This window comes from Melanaphis sacchari, unplaced genomic scaffold, assembly GCF_002803265.2.
Source record: "Melanaphis sacchari strain LSU unplaced genomic scaffold, SCAv2.0 Contig23_pilon_pilon, whole genome shotgun sequence".
NCBI lineage: Eukaryota > Metazoa > Arthropoda > Insecta > Hemiptera > Aphididae > Melanaphis > Melanaphis sacchari.
Genome location: NW_020271114.1, coordinates 3731419 through 3746028, shown reverse-complemented (window position 1 = coordinate 3746028; position 14610 = coordinate 3731419). Strand labels below are relative to the sequence as shown.

Sequence of the window (14610 nt, the reverse complement as noted above, 5' to 3'; positions counted from 1 at the left end):
TTCACGGTTCTTAAGAATAAAATACGAAATTAACCGGTAGTTGGGTAATAATATATAATGAACGCACCATGCACATTTGATCGTGTGTAATATGTATGCGGAGATTCAGTGAGTAAAAATATAAAAAAGTCTACGCCATTCGAGCGTATTGTTGGTTATACAATATTATGTTATATACCTAGTCACAATATTTTATTTTAATTATACTACTTCAGACTCGAAGTCTAAAGCTGAAGTGCTATGTATTGTCTAGGTTAATTAAAAAGAAAAAAAGCCCTAACGAATTCGAGATTCTAGTGACGCTTTGAAAATTAGCTCGTTGTAAAATGCCAAATTAGTTTGTGTACCTATAACACGATCGTCATAACAATATAGGGAGTATGCGGGAGTACACAGAGTGGGGCCATACACCCATTTTATACTTCAATAATGAAAATAATGTATATTTTATTCTGATATTTAAAGTACAATATTATATATATCATATTTTTGAATACTAATATTACTTATACCAATTAATATTAAGGAGTTTCATGTGTGGTACAAACCTAATTTTTTTTAATAAACTACCCCTTTTTCATAAGTTATTTAGTTGATGATTCTTTTTTCTTTTTTTTAAATATAGGAGAAAAAAATCGAAATTCAAACAGTTTGTCAGTTTTTAACTTTGTATATGAAGAATAACATATACAACTGATTTAAACGATAAACAAATCTAAGTAATGTAAATTAAGTCTTAAATATGACGTATTTCAAAGTTTCAAAAAACCACATTTGAATTATCATAAAAAATGGAGGTTAACAATTCATAGAAGTTTGGCGTATTGCCATAAGTACAGTACTCACTATCGTTGGATCCTTCGACGATTCTCCTCTGATAGCGGCGACTAGGTGTCCTTGTAAACGAAGGCGGCGTTCTGTTGCTCATCTGCGAACTCCTCACTGATGACTTGTCAGCCCGACCACTAAACAATAAAACCAAAAAAAAAAAATAAATAAATAATATATTAAAATACTTATTGATTATTATAAAAATTAAAAAATTGTATAAATTAGGTATTGACATTGTGTTTTAAAAAAATTTTACATAAATATATTTATTTTTTATTTTTTGGTATATCAATGTATTATTAATACGTAATAAAATAAAATAATATCTACTATTTATTTACTGTTTAATTGAGATGTGTTTCATCACAGGAAAGAAGCTCAAAGGATGTTGGAAAACAACTTTATCGCGCTATCCAAATACATTTTTTAATTAATATTTTGAATTACAAGGGTTTTAAGTTATACGTTACTGATGTATAATTAGTTAGTAGGAGTTAAAAATAATAATTTTTTAATGACTATAAAAAAAAGCATAAAAACTCTTCCTATAAAAAATGTTTTATCAAAAAATGAATAAAATATTATAAAATTTTGAAAATTTAGTTTCATAATATTACTTCTAGAATTATCACATTGATATTAGATTATACGATTATACTATGCAGCGAAAAATGTATTGTACATGGATAATAGATTTATAAAATATACAATTGCAATGAAAAAAAATTCTCATCGATAAATATTTAATAATGTTTTGTTCTCGTTGATGCTGAAATGTATTGACGATTATTCAATGCAAATGTTTATAATTTTATCATATTATTCTGGTCTTTAGAAACAATGGATTATAATAGTATTTATATTTTTTAAACGTTCATGGAAAATTATTGACCGATTAATTTAACGGTCTAAAATAATACGTGCTTCAATGATTATCACCTGAAGTACATATAAATAAAAATAAACTATAGGCATTACAGGTATTGATAAAACGAAGCCTCGTGATTAGGCTATATAATAGGGTTTAGTTTTCGATGATGACACTCGCCATATAACTTAAATTTAATAACGATAAACGCACATAATATATATATATTAGTGCATAATAAGTCATAAGCACTACTAAACTGCAATGACAGGATTGATATTTGATAAAATATGATTATTATCTGCAGGCTCGTAAGTATTCATGCATTTACATATAAATTTTTCTAAACGATTACATGATATACCTGTGTATTACATAACTTAAAAATTTACTTCAAGGTGACTGAATCCAATTTATTAAATTTCATATTGCATAATATTGGTATATTTTGGCATGATAATGCATTTTTTCATTAATAGAGCATTTACATTTTTTAAGTGTTAACATTTTATTAATCGTTTTAAAGCAATCTATGAGTTAAACTACATTTGTTTAAAAAATTTAAAAATACTTCATATCTGCATTTCAAAAATGTGAATTAGTACGTAGATTTATAAATTACGAATTAAAAATAACAGTAGACTCGCAAATACAATAAAAATAATTATAAACAAACGCATACATATTATCAAAGCATTTTTTAATGCAAGATCATATGAAACCTAATCATTATTAAAAAATCAACAAATCATCGTAAAGATATTATGGTTAAAAAAACACATTTAAAAACACTTAATATTGCGAAAGCTGTTAAAATTGTATAATATATTAATAGATTATATACCTATGTCCCCATACATGCTTATGTACAATGGTAGAACAAAACGTAGTAGATATAATTTTCATAATTATATTTTGAATCGTATCCATTACATTAAATTATTATGCGCAGCTTTCGAACGGCAATATTAATAATTGTGACGACTGTAGTTGTAGGGTAGACAACAATAAACAATATGAACAGTATTATATAGTCTTAGCGCAATAACAGTATACAGTGGCAGTAATAATTAAAATATACATCATAATAGAATAGGTATAGTAGTAAAATATATATGATGCACTAGGAGATGGGGCGCAGATATTATACATACATTACATAGCAATACCTATATATTATATAAACTTACGCATATAATGTGGCGTGGAATAAACTATACCTACATACAGTATGACTAGGGGATTTATTTCTTTAGAAATATCTTCGGGTGGGAATATCCTGAACAATTATGATGCCATGAAAAACGAAATACCGCCGTTTATTCGTCCAGCTAGCTCACTACGGCTAGCTTTATATACCGCGAGCCCTCACCGACTACCATTTATATATTTTTGATAAGGGCGAGAACATTATTGATCAAAAACGGACCCTTTCTTTTTCGGCCGATTCACTTTTTGACCAAATTTAAAATAAACTGATTCCCTTTTCGGCCAAAACAAAATTGTATATAATATATGTAAAAAATAAAATAATTGGTATCAAATTTTCGTAAAATTAAGGCAATTATGTAATTATATAACTTTGAAAATGATTACAAATTTAAAAAAATTAAAATTTTATAAAATAAAATGTGGAAAATTATTTAAAATGTAAGAATATCTATGTATTAATATTATTTTTATGTTTATATGTCACAAACCTATTCATATATTATTATAGTTTAAATTTTATTTTTTTTATATAATATTATAATTAAGTATTACATATTGTGACATATAACATAAAAATGATTTTAAAATATAAATATTCTTATATTTTAAATCATTTTCTACATTTTATTTTACAACATTTTATGCATTTAAAACTTTTAATCATTTTCAAAGTTATATAATTATATAATTGCCCTAATTTTACGAAAATTTGATACTAATATTTTTATTTTTTTACATATATTATATAAAATTTTATTTTGGTTGAAAAATGAATCGGCCGAAAAGAGAAGGGTACGTTTTTGGTCGAAAACGGCCATGCCCATTAATAATGCATGCATATTATGAAGATGTTTAAAACGTCAATAAAATGTTTTTTTTTTTAATTTTTTTTTTTTTTGTAAGACTAAAGAAAAAAAATTGCGTACGATATAGTGTATTACTATAATATGAAACGTGCTTATAATTTTTAGTTTTCTTCATCGTCATAATAACACTATATATATATATAAGTGTGATATATCGTGGCATACGACGGCTACAGCAAAACTATATTACATTATGACGTACAATGTACACACATGATAATAATCATTATATATCACGTATGTTTAATGTGAGTGTGGTACGCATAACACAATTAATGTAATTGAATAATATAATATTCTCTTGTGAGGTGCATTTCAAACCTGCTAAATCGAGTGCTTATGACGTCCGGAGGGTTGGGCGACACTTGTACTAGTCTGAAGAATGAATGATGTTCCATGCTGCACTTGTACAGATGTTTACACGCCGGTCTCGAGGGCGTTTCAAACCCGTAAGTATTCTCGTCGTTCTGCAAATATCGTCATCACCATTATTTTTATCATTGTTATTAGACGAGCGCTCCAATAATTAAAATACGAGTATTTTAAACGTTTCCTCGATTAGGTCAGATTACATATTGAATACCTAATTGTATAGTATTTTACAATATTAATATTGCGACGTCATGACCTACTCTGTGACTTACATCACATGTGTATATCATGTCACGGGGAACCAGGAAGAAGGTATCAGAGCTGATCAAGCGTGAAAGATCTGGCACCCGTACGTACACAGACCGAGAAAAATAGCATCACAACACAGAGTGGATATACTAATAAATTGTGATATAAATAGTATTAAGTCAAATTGAGTATTATAGTTTCGAAAATTAATTCTGTAAAAAGAGACAATTCAATACATTCTATAAAATAAAGATATTGCGCATCATTGAAAGACCTATACGTTAATAAAAATCAAACTACTCGAGTACCAGTGCAAGATTTGTGTTAAAGAATCAGAGAGAGAGGTGTTGCAGTTAGGACGATTACCCGTTTGGGTGCAGTTTGAAAAAAATGCCTGAAAATCATTAACACGTTTGGGCGCATTTATTAAAAGCACGTTTGGGTACAATATTGAATATTGCTATTACTATTAATCGAAAGTTAAATTAAAAGAAGAAACCTAAGAAAAACAAACGTTTGTTAAAGCGTGTTGGGAAACGTATGAAATTGAAAAAAATATACTAGATCACATAAAAGCATTCGGACCTCGTTATGCGGCAAAAAATTAATTAATTAATAGAATATTATGCAATTATATTAATAAATTTAAATAAAAATATTAAATTAGGATATTTAAAATATAAATTTAAATATGATTAAAAGACTATTTCCTCGTTGTGTCTTCTGGGTAAAGCTAATAGGCTCAGATTTAGTATAATATACTGATATATGCAAAAAATATATCTGCCCAAACGTGTTTTTATGAAGGGAAATATTACGCCCAAACGTTGTATGAATTTATGCCCTAAAGTGTTCTGTTTTGGGCAAATGCGTCGAAACGTATTTTCCCCGCAGTTAGTTGATCGATACACTCACTCCTTAAGTCTAGACAGCTATTAACAATCTCACAGAGAATTAGATGAATTTATTGAATTGTCTTTATTTAGAAACTATAATAATAATACTCTGACTATATAACAATATTAACTGTATGTTGCAATGTTTTCTTACCGTGATAATCTGGTCGAAACGATCCCTCGGTTCGGCCAGACAATACACGTGTTATACTATTTAATAGATAATAATTATTAAAGCGCTATAAAACGAGACGTATATGAACGTTTGTGTGTGCTTACATTTTTGTCACACACTCTAAGCATGAAATATTTTCCTTTGCTGAAAATCTTGGTGATCCTGGGCCTGAAAACACGTATTTGTCAATTAAAATTAAAATTGAAATTATGACTAAATCATAACAAAGTAATAAAATATATTGCAGCGGCAAGTAACTCACCAGTAATAGTTTGCGACGATATTTTTGTTTCGGAGTACGATCACTCCGGTCGGTGTCAAACCCAAATAATATTCGACGTTATCTTCACCCTGCGGAAATCAAACACGGACAATTTTAATACCAACAATCTATATAACTTATACATCTATGTTTCTTAGAGGTGTGATTGTATATAACAATCGGTTAGACGTAACGTTTTGGGAATGGCATTATTATTAAAAATTGCACATTTTATATTTTTATTAAATAAAAAGTATAAATAGAATGTTGCATTTATTATAATTTTATGAATGTATGGTTTGAAACTTTTCCGAGAAAGAAATAAACAAGAAAGTAATAATAATAATATGTTATAACTTACATGTACCTACAAGACTGCAAAATATTAAAACCAAATATGCGTGTGTTTATGTATATTATAACTCATTTATGTTGTGTATTTTCATTCTTTATACATCCATTATACATAATATATTCAAATCTATTATGATGTTATTTTCGTAATAAAAATGAACAAATTACATTTACTTGAACATCAAAAATAAATGTCGGAATACAAATAAAGGTTCAATTTGTTCACTTAAAAATAAATTTCAATTTATTTATATTTTTGTACGACACACAATATTTTATCATGCTTAAAATATATGAGAACAGTAAATATATATAGATACACAATTGAACGACGGAAACTCTAGCGACTTACGTAACTTGCAGTCATTTCCGATGAACACTACAATGTATATACTATATAGTATACAAGCATACAAATATTATTATTTAATCGTAAGGAAAATGAATCAAAATCATTTTCCGATAAAACAGCAATCGATCAATCACGATCCCACGGAAATATAAATGGTATATTTAAAAAAAAAAAAGAAAAAAGATATAAATAATACTCGTCATACGTAGGTAAAACTGTTAGTTAAGATATTAACTGCACGTCGATTTTGAGTGCATAAAGCTGCTTTGTTACCAACGGAATATTTTTGTACAAAAAATCCAATCAAAATATTATAACTGCCGGTTAAAATACATGATAATGGGTTAGTGTATAAAAAAAAAACAAATGTAGGCAGAATAGAGTAACTTTTCTCAATTTGCAACACTACCTACAGACATATTATTATTACGACGACGACCGTAATAATAATATCAAAGCGCGTGTTATTACGACATCCAGATGTATCGACGAATTAAAGTGTTATATTATTATAATAATAATCATAATAATTGTTTATTATTATTAACATGTTATATATATTATATTTAATAACAATTTATTAAAAACGGCATTGCTGCACTTATTATAGATTGGTAACAAATTTTAAATTACCACTTTTTTTCCATCGTGGTATAATATAATATTATAAACTATGTATATGTTGAAAATGTTTAGAATATTTTTTTATAAGCTATAAAATATTAATTATAAAAAAATGACTAATATGATTTACATAAAACTAATATAGATTATTATTGCAAAAGATCCTACGCATATAGCGTAAATATATATTATTCAGTTGAATTATTCTTGTTAAATCTACTATAGAAAAAAAAATATAAAAATTTGTTAAATAATCACTAAAAAACGCGGTTGATTTATATTAACTATATCGTTATCTTTAAAATATCAATTAAATATTTATGAATATCAATATTACAATAATTAGAGCTGTTTGTTATAGATAATAAATTATTAAAAAAATAATTTGACTCTCTACGCCTATTTTATTGAATATAAAACAAATAAAAAAGTTAGACGGTAGTAGATACTCAGATAAAATGTTTTTTTTAGTTTTATATATAATAGAAAATATTATATTGTATTATAAAATGTAAAATAAACTTATTGAAAAAAATGTTATTTCATTTTCATTGTATATTTTACTTTGATTACCTATGTACAACAATTGGTTCAAATTAAACATTTCACAGTGTTGAATTTGTTCGTTACTATTGTTGTTGAAACACTACTGGAACAATTTTATCAATTCGGTATCTATCTACATAATAATACTAAAACTGTAGTGTAGCATAGTAATATTATGTGTGGATGAGATATTATGCATGGATTAAATTTTATAATAAAATTGCGTTATCAATAATATAAAATTTATAAATGTCAATGAATATAGTGATTATACGTTAAATGGATATATCAATATAAACTAAATGATTAAAATTGTGTACTGCTAATTACCTTTAATCTAGCTATAAAAAATACTAGGTAAGTAGTGAAAATAACATACTCTATATGATTATTGATTATCAATTTAATCATCGTCAGTAATTTACAAGTATTTTGTATATACCTAGGCTTTATTTGTATTATTTATAACACATCAATTCTAAACTATTATTGTAATTATATATTAACCCTCATATAGACTAATAGTACTATATTGGCAAATTTAATATTAAAATATAAATTTTTATGAATTTTCAATTATTTGTAATTTTGTATATATAAATATCATAATTCATGCGATTTAACTATCGACCATCTTAGAGTATTTTTTAAATATATAACCCATTGATCCATAATATATTGTCTAATTTCTAATACATTTAATATTTCCCAAAAGGTGTGCTGTACAGTTCACTATGAAAATATGCTATAAACAGTTACAAAAAATAAAAATAAATACCTATAGACAAGTATAGGTACAATAAAATATATATATATTGAAATTGAGCTTTAGGTGCCTCTTAATAGCCAACAAAATATTGTCATGAGAAAAAATAGTTTGAAAACTACTAGTTAAATGAATAATTGAACCTTTTTTATTCAAATCTGGACGATATACCTCTGTTACGAATATATATACACATTTATTTTCATCGAACATCTATAATCCTTGTACAATAGGTACGGAGTAAATTATGAGTATTTTATGATTTATTTATTCAAAAGAACTGTATTAAAAATGCCAAAATAGAAATTTGTTTATATATTTTATCAAATTTAGTTCGGATATGTTAGTATTCTTTTACAAAACTAAATGCATATTTTACAATTTTATATTACATAATATACTACACTGTGGTACTCATAATATTTTAATAATAACGTCATAGGAATGTTGTCAGGGACTATTAATTTATAAAATACACGATTTTTCTAAAATGTCACGAATAAAACATACATTTTTAAGTTGTATGTTGTAAATTGTTTTTCTTTGAAATCCAAATCATGGGATATAAATTTGATGCACCCACGGTTGCGGCACTGATAATAATACTACCTATAATATTATATTATGTGGGTTCACATTACATCAATGCGATTTTTACTTTTTATATGTACGTATAACATAATATGATATCATTACATCACGCGTTGCGGGGGCACCGATGACAGTATTTAGTTTTTTAATACATAATATAGTTATGCGAGCTACATCGTCATATGTTCGCGAGATGTGAAAAATAACGACCACGTCGATCGATTCAAAACCACTTGTCAAGTCGTCCATTTAAAAAACAGAACCGATTGATTAACGAGTAACTATAACGCGTGACTCTAGTTAGAAAGTGAATGAGTTTGGTGGTCTGTCTATCCATTGCACCGGTATTGTGGACACACGCAGACTCAACTGCGGCACCACCGGTTGATTAATGAAGCTCATTATTAAATACACTTGCCCAATGCAATTGTACGATAAAAATATTTAGCAAGTTTTATTCGTCGTTTTATGTACTGCAACTAAACTAAATACAATTAAAATAGGCATTATATAAAATAATGTTTGTCGTAATGCAAAAACGTATTTATTAGGATGTCTGAAGAGACGGCCGCCCCTCCATTTCGAAATGTCTAGGAACATTTTTAAAATTAAATATTTTATATGCGCATTGGTATTATATTTTATTATCTCTTCGAATCAATAAATTTAAATGGCTTAACAGGTTATAATGTATGGTCAAATGTTTAAATTTATAAATAAGTGAAGATAACCTATTATTTTTCCAATAACTAGAAACCTTAAGAACAATGCGATATCATTTTAAGATAATTTTTTTTATTGTTTTTCGTAGCACTGTTCGTTTTTTTTTTATGTTCAATTTTAAATTTGATTAAATAAGTTTAGAAAATTATATTATTTTGTTTTTGTATATTATAATATCAATGTATGTATACTTTTTAGATTATTGCTTTATATATTCATAAATTCATAATATTATATTAAATTATGATTAAATGAAAAACTACAAAAAATAATATTTTCTAAATTCTGAAGCTAAATTTAAATCTTTGAGTGTAATGCAATAAAAAACAATACATGAATTAATTAAATATTCAGTTTAAAATTTTGTGTCACGTTTTGTTTTACATTTTCAGCAAATTAAAACATAAATATTTGTAAAATTATATTTCTTCTTATGGATATGTATATCATATATATATTATATATTATTTTTATCAAACCTCTGAAATAAAACTCTATATATTATTTACCCTATAATTACAATAATTATTCTTCACAGTCTTAAAATTCGTTAATATGATTTGATATTATAATAATATGTACAGTGAAACGAATACCAACAAAATTTACTTACGGCTTATCACATGCGTGGTACAACTCCCGTTATATTACCCTAAATAGATTTTAATGCTAACGATAACTGTTACGCAATTCCATTTAAATCTCATTAGTAATTTGTAGACTAATTCATTTAATTCATTACTTCTTATATTGTTTCTTTATTGATTAAAAGAATGATATTAAACAACGGCCACGTACTGCTGTACCGAGGTATAAATTATATCTCTAAGGACGTACGATATGAAAAAACTAGCACGATCATGAAATTAAAGAAATATATACAAAGTTAAAATATATTTTAAAATGTAATTAAATTAATAATTTTCCCGAATGCTGTCTAATAATAATAATAATAATAATAATATGCAGATCCAGTGAAATATAGAAATGGCATTTATACAATGTGAGGGCATTAACTAATTAACTAGTTATACATTTAATTTTCTTTTATATATATAAATTAAGAAATTAAAAATAATATAACATTATAGCTATAAATGAATCTTATTAATTATCTAATTATTTTATTTGATAATTTTGTTGATAGTAACGTATACAGAATACCTAACCATTTTTAACAAAAAAATTTTTGTTATTGTTTAAAAAATTGAAAATTATACAATCACTATGACTGTGACCCAGATGGTAATTAAAAAATATTATCTAACTTTTTCTAAATTAATAACTTTCTCCATAATATTAGCTCTATACTTGTTAAGGTTAAGCGAACCACATTTTTAAACTGTTGACTTGTGACAAAAAACACAAAAAACACAAATTATGTAAAATTATACTATAATATAATATTATTACGGTTTCAAGACAGTTCTTTCAGTGTAGTGGTGTGTTATTATTTATTTCTATTTGTTCAGATGATGTATAAAATAACAATCGGACCCAACCGACCGGCAATGAGTTAAATTTGAAAACCAAAACGGATCGCAAACGAAACAATAACGATGCAGACCCCTAGTAGAAGTAGAAATTCAATCAGAAAATCGATCATACGCCGAAGATTACATTTTACTCGAATCCGTCGTTATTTTACCTATCATGTAATATATGTACGGAGAATCAATATTTAGCCGAAAGTCGTGCATAAGTTGCCGAAATATCATATAGGTACCGAAATCACATCTTGCAAAATCTTGAAGAAACAACTTATATACATATATTGTTTTTCTCTTTGACATTCCTGGTATATTTTTCAATTTTTGTTTTTCATCATGATACTAAATACAAATTAAGATGAATTTTTTTTAGAATTTAACAAAATAATAAATTATTAACATACGTTTTTTTTTTGTATTACTTTTGTGGATGGTTGACGAAACCACACAATATATACCTGATAAAATTATATAGATCTTCATTTTCCAGAGTATTATATTGAAGTATAAATTATTTTTGAATTTTAAACAAAAACAAAAAATATATATATTTCTTGAATGCAGATAAATAAATAAAAAATAACTTTTTAATATTAATATATATATAAATATGACCATACTGTTAAATTAGTCGATCCGATAAAAATTTTACAATGTCGTTTCGAGTTAAGTGCACTCGTAGTTTTCACAGATGCAATTTTTGAATTTTTTTTTCAGGACTTCATATTATGCGCGACTTGTTTCGATGACACTGGAAGTACGTTGACCTAATCGATCGCCAAGAATCAATATGAACGACGGTCATTAAACAAGTAATATAGCTCATAAGTAGGAACATCCACCATGGCTCGCATATAACGGTAATGTAATAAATATGAAAATATAATTTTAATTATTAGTTCAGTGTTTTACAAAAATAACCCAAAAATTATACATATAAGATAACAAATAATACGATGAAATTTTATTTAAATAATAGATAATTTTAGACTTGCATTTGTAAAATAGCAATTTTTCTAAAACTTTAATAATATATTATTATTTATAAGATGAAATGTGTACACCTAATTATTTATCTGATCTGCGGTAGCAAAAAATAAACATTACACTATACTATAGTAAGTTTTACACATAAATAAACTAAATTAATATAAAAATAAATTAGAATAAATAGATTATTATAGAAGTAGCTTAAAAAATTAACGTTTCCCTAAAAAAATATTTTTATATATAATGCACAATACTGATTATTATATTACATTACTAATTGTGTTTAACGCCCAGCGATAGGAGAACAGTAGGTGACTTTGTTTTATTTTTCATGTTTGTAGAGTGGGTTTTAACACAGCCCACCTTTATCTAAAAATCAATCTGCAAGTTATAATGATATTATAATATTATTATTAAACTTGAGAATTTTGAATGGCATTTTTCAGAATTTTCTGAATTTTTAAACACAAAATCTGTTTCATACATCAAAAAAAAAAAAATTTTTTTTTATTTTTATGGCATATTTATTTATTTTTTTTTTTAATTTGAAGCTATTTTTAATACCTGGAGTACCTAAATTTTTTTTATATTTTATTGTAAAAAAAAAAAATTGCCATAATAAACTACTTTAATCTAAAAATAAAAATATAAAATAGATATTATATTATATTTTGTTCAGTTACATTATTTTTATTGCGAATTTTGTTATTATCTATGTACCTATCAGGCAAAAACACAAAAGTCTGAAAAATGAAATTTTTTTCACGTATATACAAAGAAGGTTACCTACTGTAGGTATAATATATAGATAGGCTGTTTTATTTATGACTATAATCACTATAACATCAAATTATATAATTTTAAATATTACTGATAGATATTTTTATTTAATCATTTTTATATAAAACGACAAAAACCAATTAAAAAAAACATTTTTTTAAATTGTATTATCAGTATTTTAAATAGTATTTCTTTAAAGCATTTTTATTTTATAAAATATAAAAAACTGCATCATAATTATAAAAATATCGTTTTTGGTTCGCACAAAACATATTATGTGACGCTGAACCTTCAATTGAAGCGTCTGCACTCTGCAGTGTGTATTACATGATGATGTCGCAAAAATTGGATAATACATGGAAGGAATACATGACAGAGCTTTTATTTTTTGTTCGCCCATTCTAACAAATAATAACCGTTGTCCCAGACCTTTTTTTCGGTGAATAATAATATCGCACCTTTGAGCAAGGATGTACGTCTTAACCTACAGTGAGTCTCATCGGATAATAGTAATACTAATAATAATAATAATAATAATAATAATAATAATTGTAACGTATTTCTCGGAATATATTATTATTTCTGCATTAATTCTCTTGATTCGATTCAATCGCGTCGTTATAATATTATATAGTTTACATCGAATATACATTTTAAAGTGTTTACGCTGGCCCGCTGTACCGTTGTAAATCGTATACAATATACATAAATATCGAGAAACGACAGAGATTTATTTCGTCAGTCACCGTCTGCAGGTTTGGAATTACCATCGTTGTTTCTATTTCCTAAACATTCCGCGTGGTGCTTGAGCGTAATTTATGCCATAATTATTCTGCACTCGTATAATTACTCTTTGAACGAGAGTATAGTCTGTTCCGATTAAAAAGCCAAGTCATCAGTTTGATCGTAGAAATCGTCGTAAAATTTAAAAAACCAACTGCGTTATATGTTTTTGTGCATCGACAATAAAAAAATAAATATCAACATATTTCATTTGATCGCAAAATAAATACAGTGATGACGAACGTAACTACGAACGACAGCCTAATTGCAGTATAATTATAAATAAGATTTCGTATAATATTATATTATCGCTATATCGTGCTACAGCCATAACAACAATATGATGATACTAACTGAAGAAAACAATAATAATTCTGTTTGAGTCGTTATGAGACCGTTATATACGAGGAATTTAAATAAAAACGCCATAAATGTATAAACGGACTAATATTATAATAATGTGAATAAAAAAAAAAAAAAAAAAAATGTTTAAATAATAATAATAATGTTATAGAAACCAGATTTTTTTTTTTTAATTAAAATTTACATTTAAACGAATATCTTATAACTACACACAGCAGCAATGGCAGCATGTAGATACTATTATATTATACATATATTATATTATGAGCTTTCCTACGCACGCTCTATCACGTCTCTTCATTGTTTCGATTTCGTTTGAACGTTAACAATACTACAATATTTTTGATTTACTCATAGTCAAACGACTGAAATACATAATATTATGTATGTACAATTCTAGATAATATACTGCATAAAGCTGCCAAGTTCGTAGCGTATGTACATTCCATGAAAAAATATACGCTTATAATCACACACACACACACACACACACACACACACACACACACACACACAC

General features: G+C 26.0%; 1 protein-coding gene across 3 annotated transcripts in view; it reads right to left on the bottom strand.

Annotated features, from left to right (window-relative positions):
• LOC112594801 (band 4.1-like protein 4) overlaps window positions 1-14610 on the bottom strand; it is a 148201-nt gene that overhangs the window by 21605 nt on the left and 111986 nt on the right. For all 3 annotated transcript variants that reach the window (XM_025339803.1, XM_025339802.1, XM_025339804.1), the window contains exons 9-12: window positions 5732-5820; window positions 5574-5637; window positions 4099-4244; window positions 847-965 (exon numbers count right to left, since the gene is read on the bottom strand). In XM_025339803.1, coding sequence (XP_025195588.1) covers window positions 847-965; window positions 4099-4244; window positions 5574-5637; window positions 5732-5820 — 418 coding nt within the window. The remainder of the gene's footprint in view (window positions 1-846; window positions 966-4098; window positions 4245-5573; window positions 5638-5731; window positions 5821-14610) is intronic.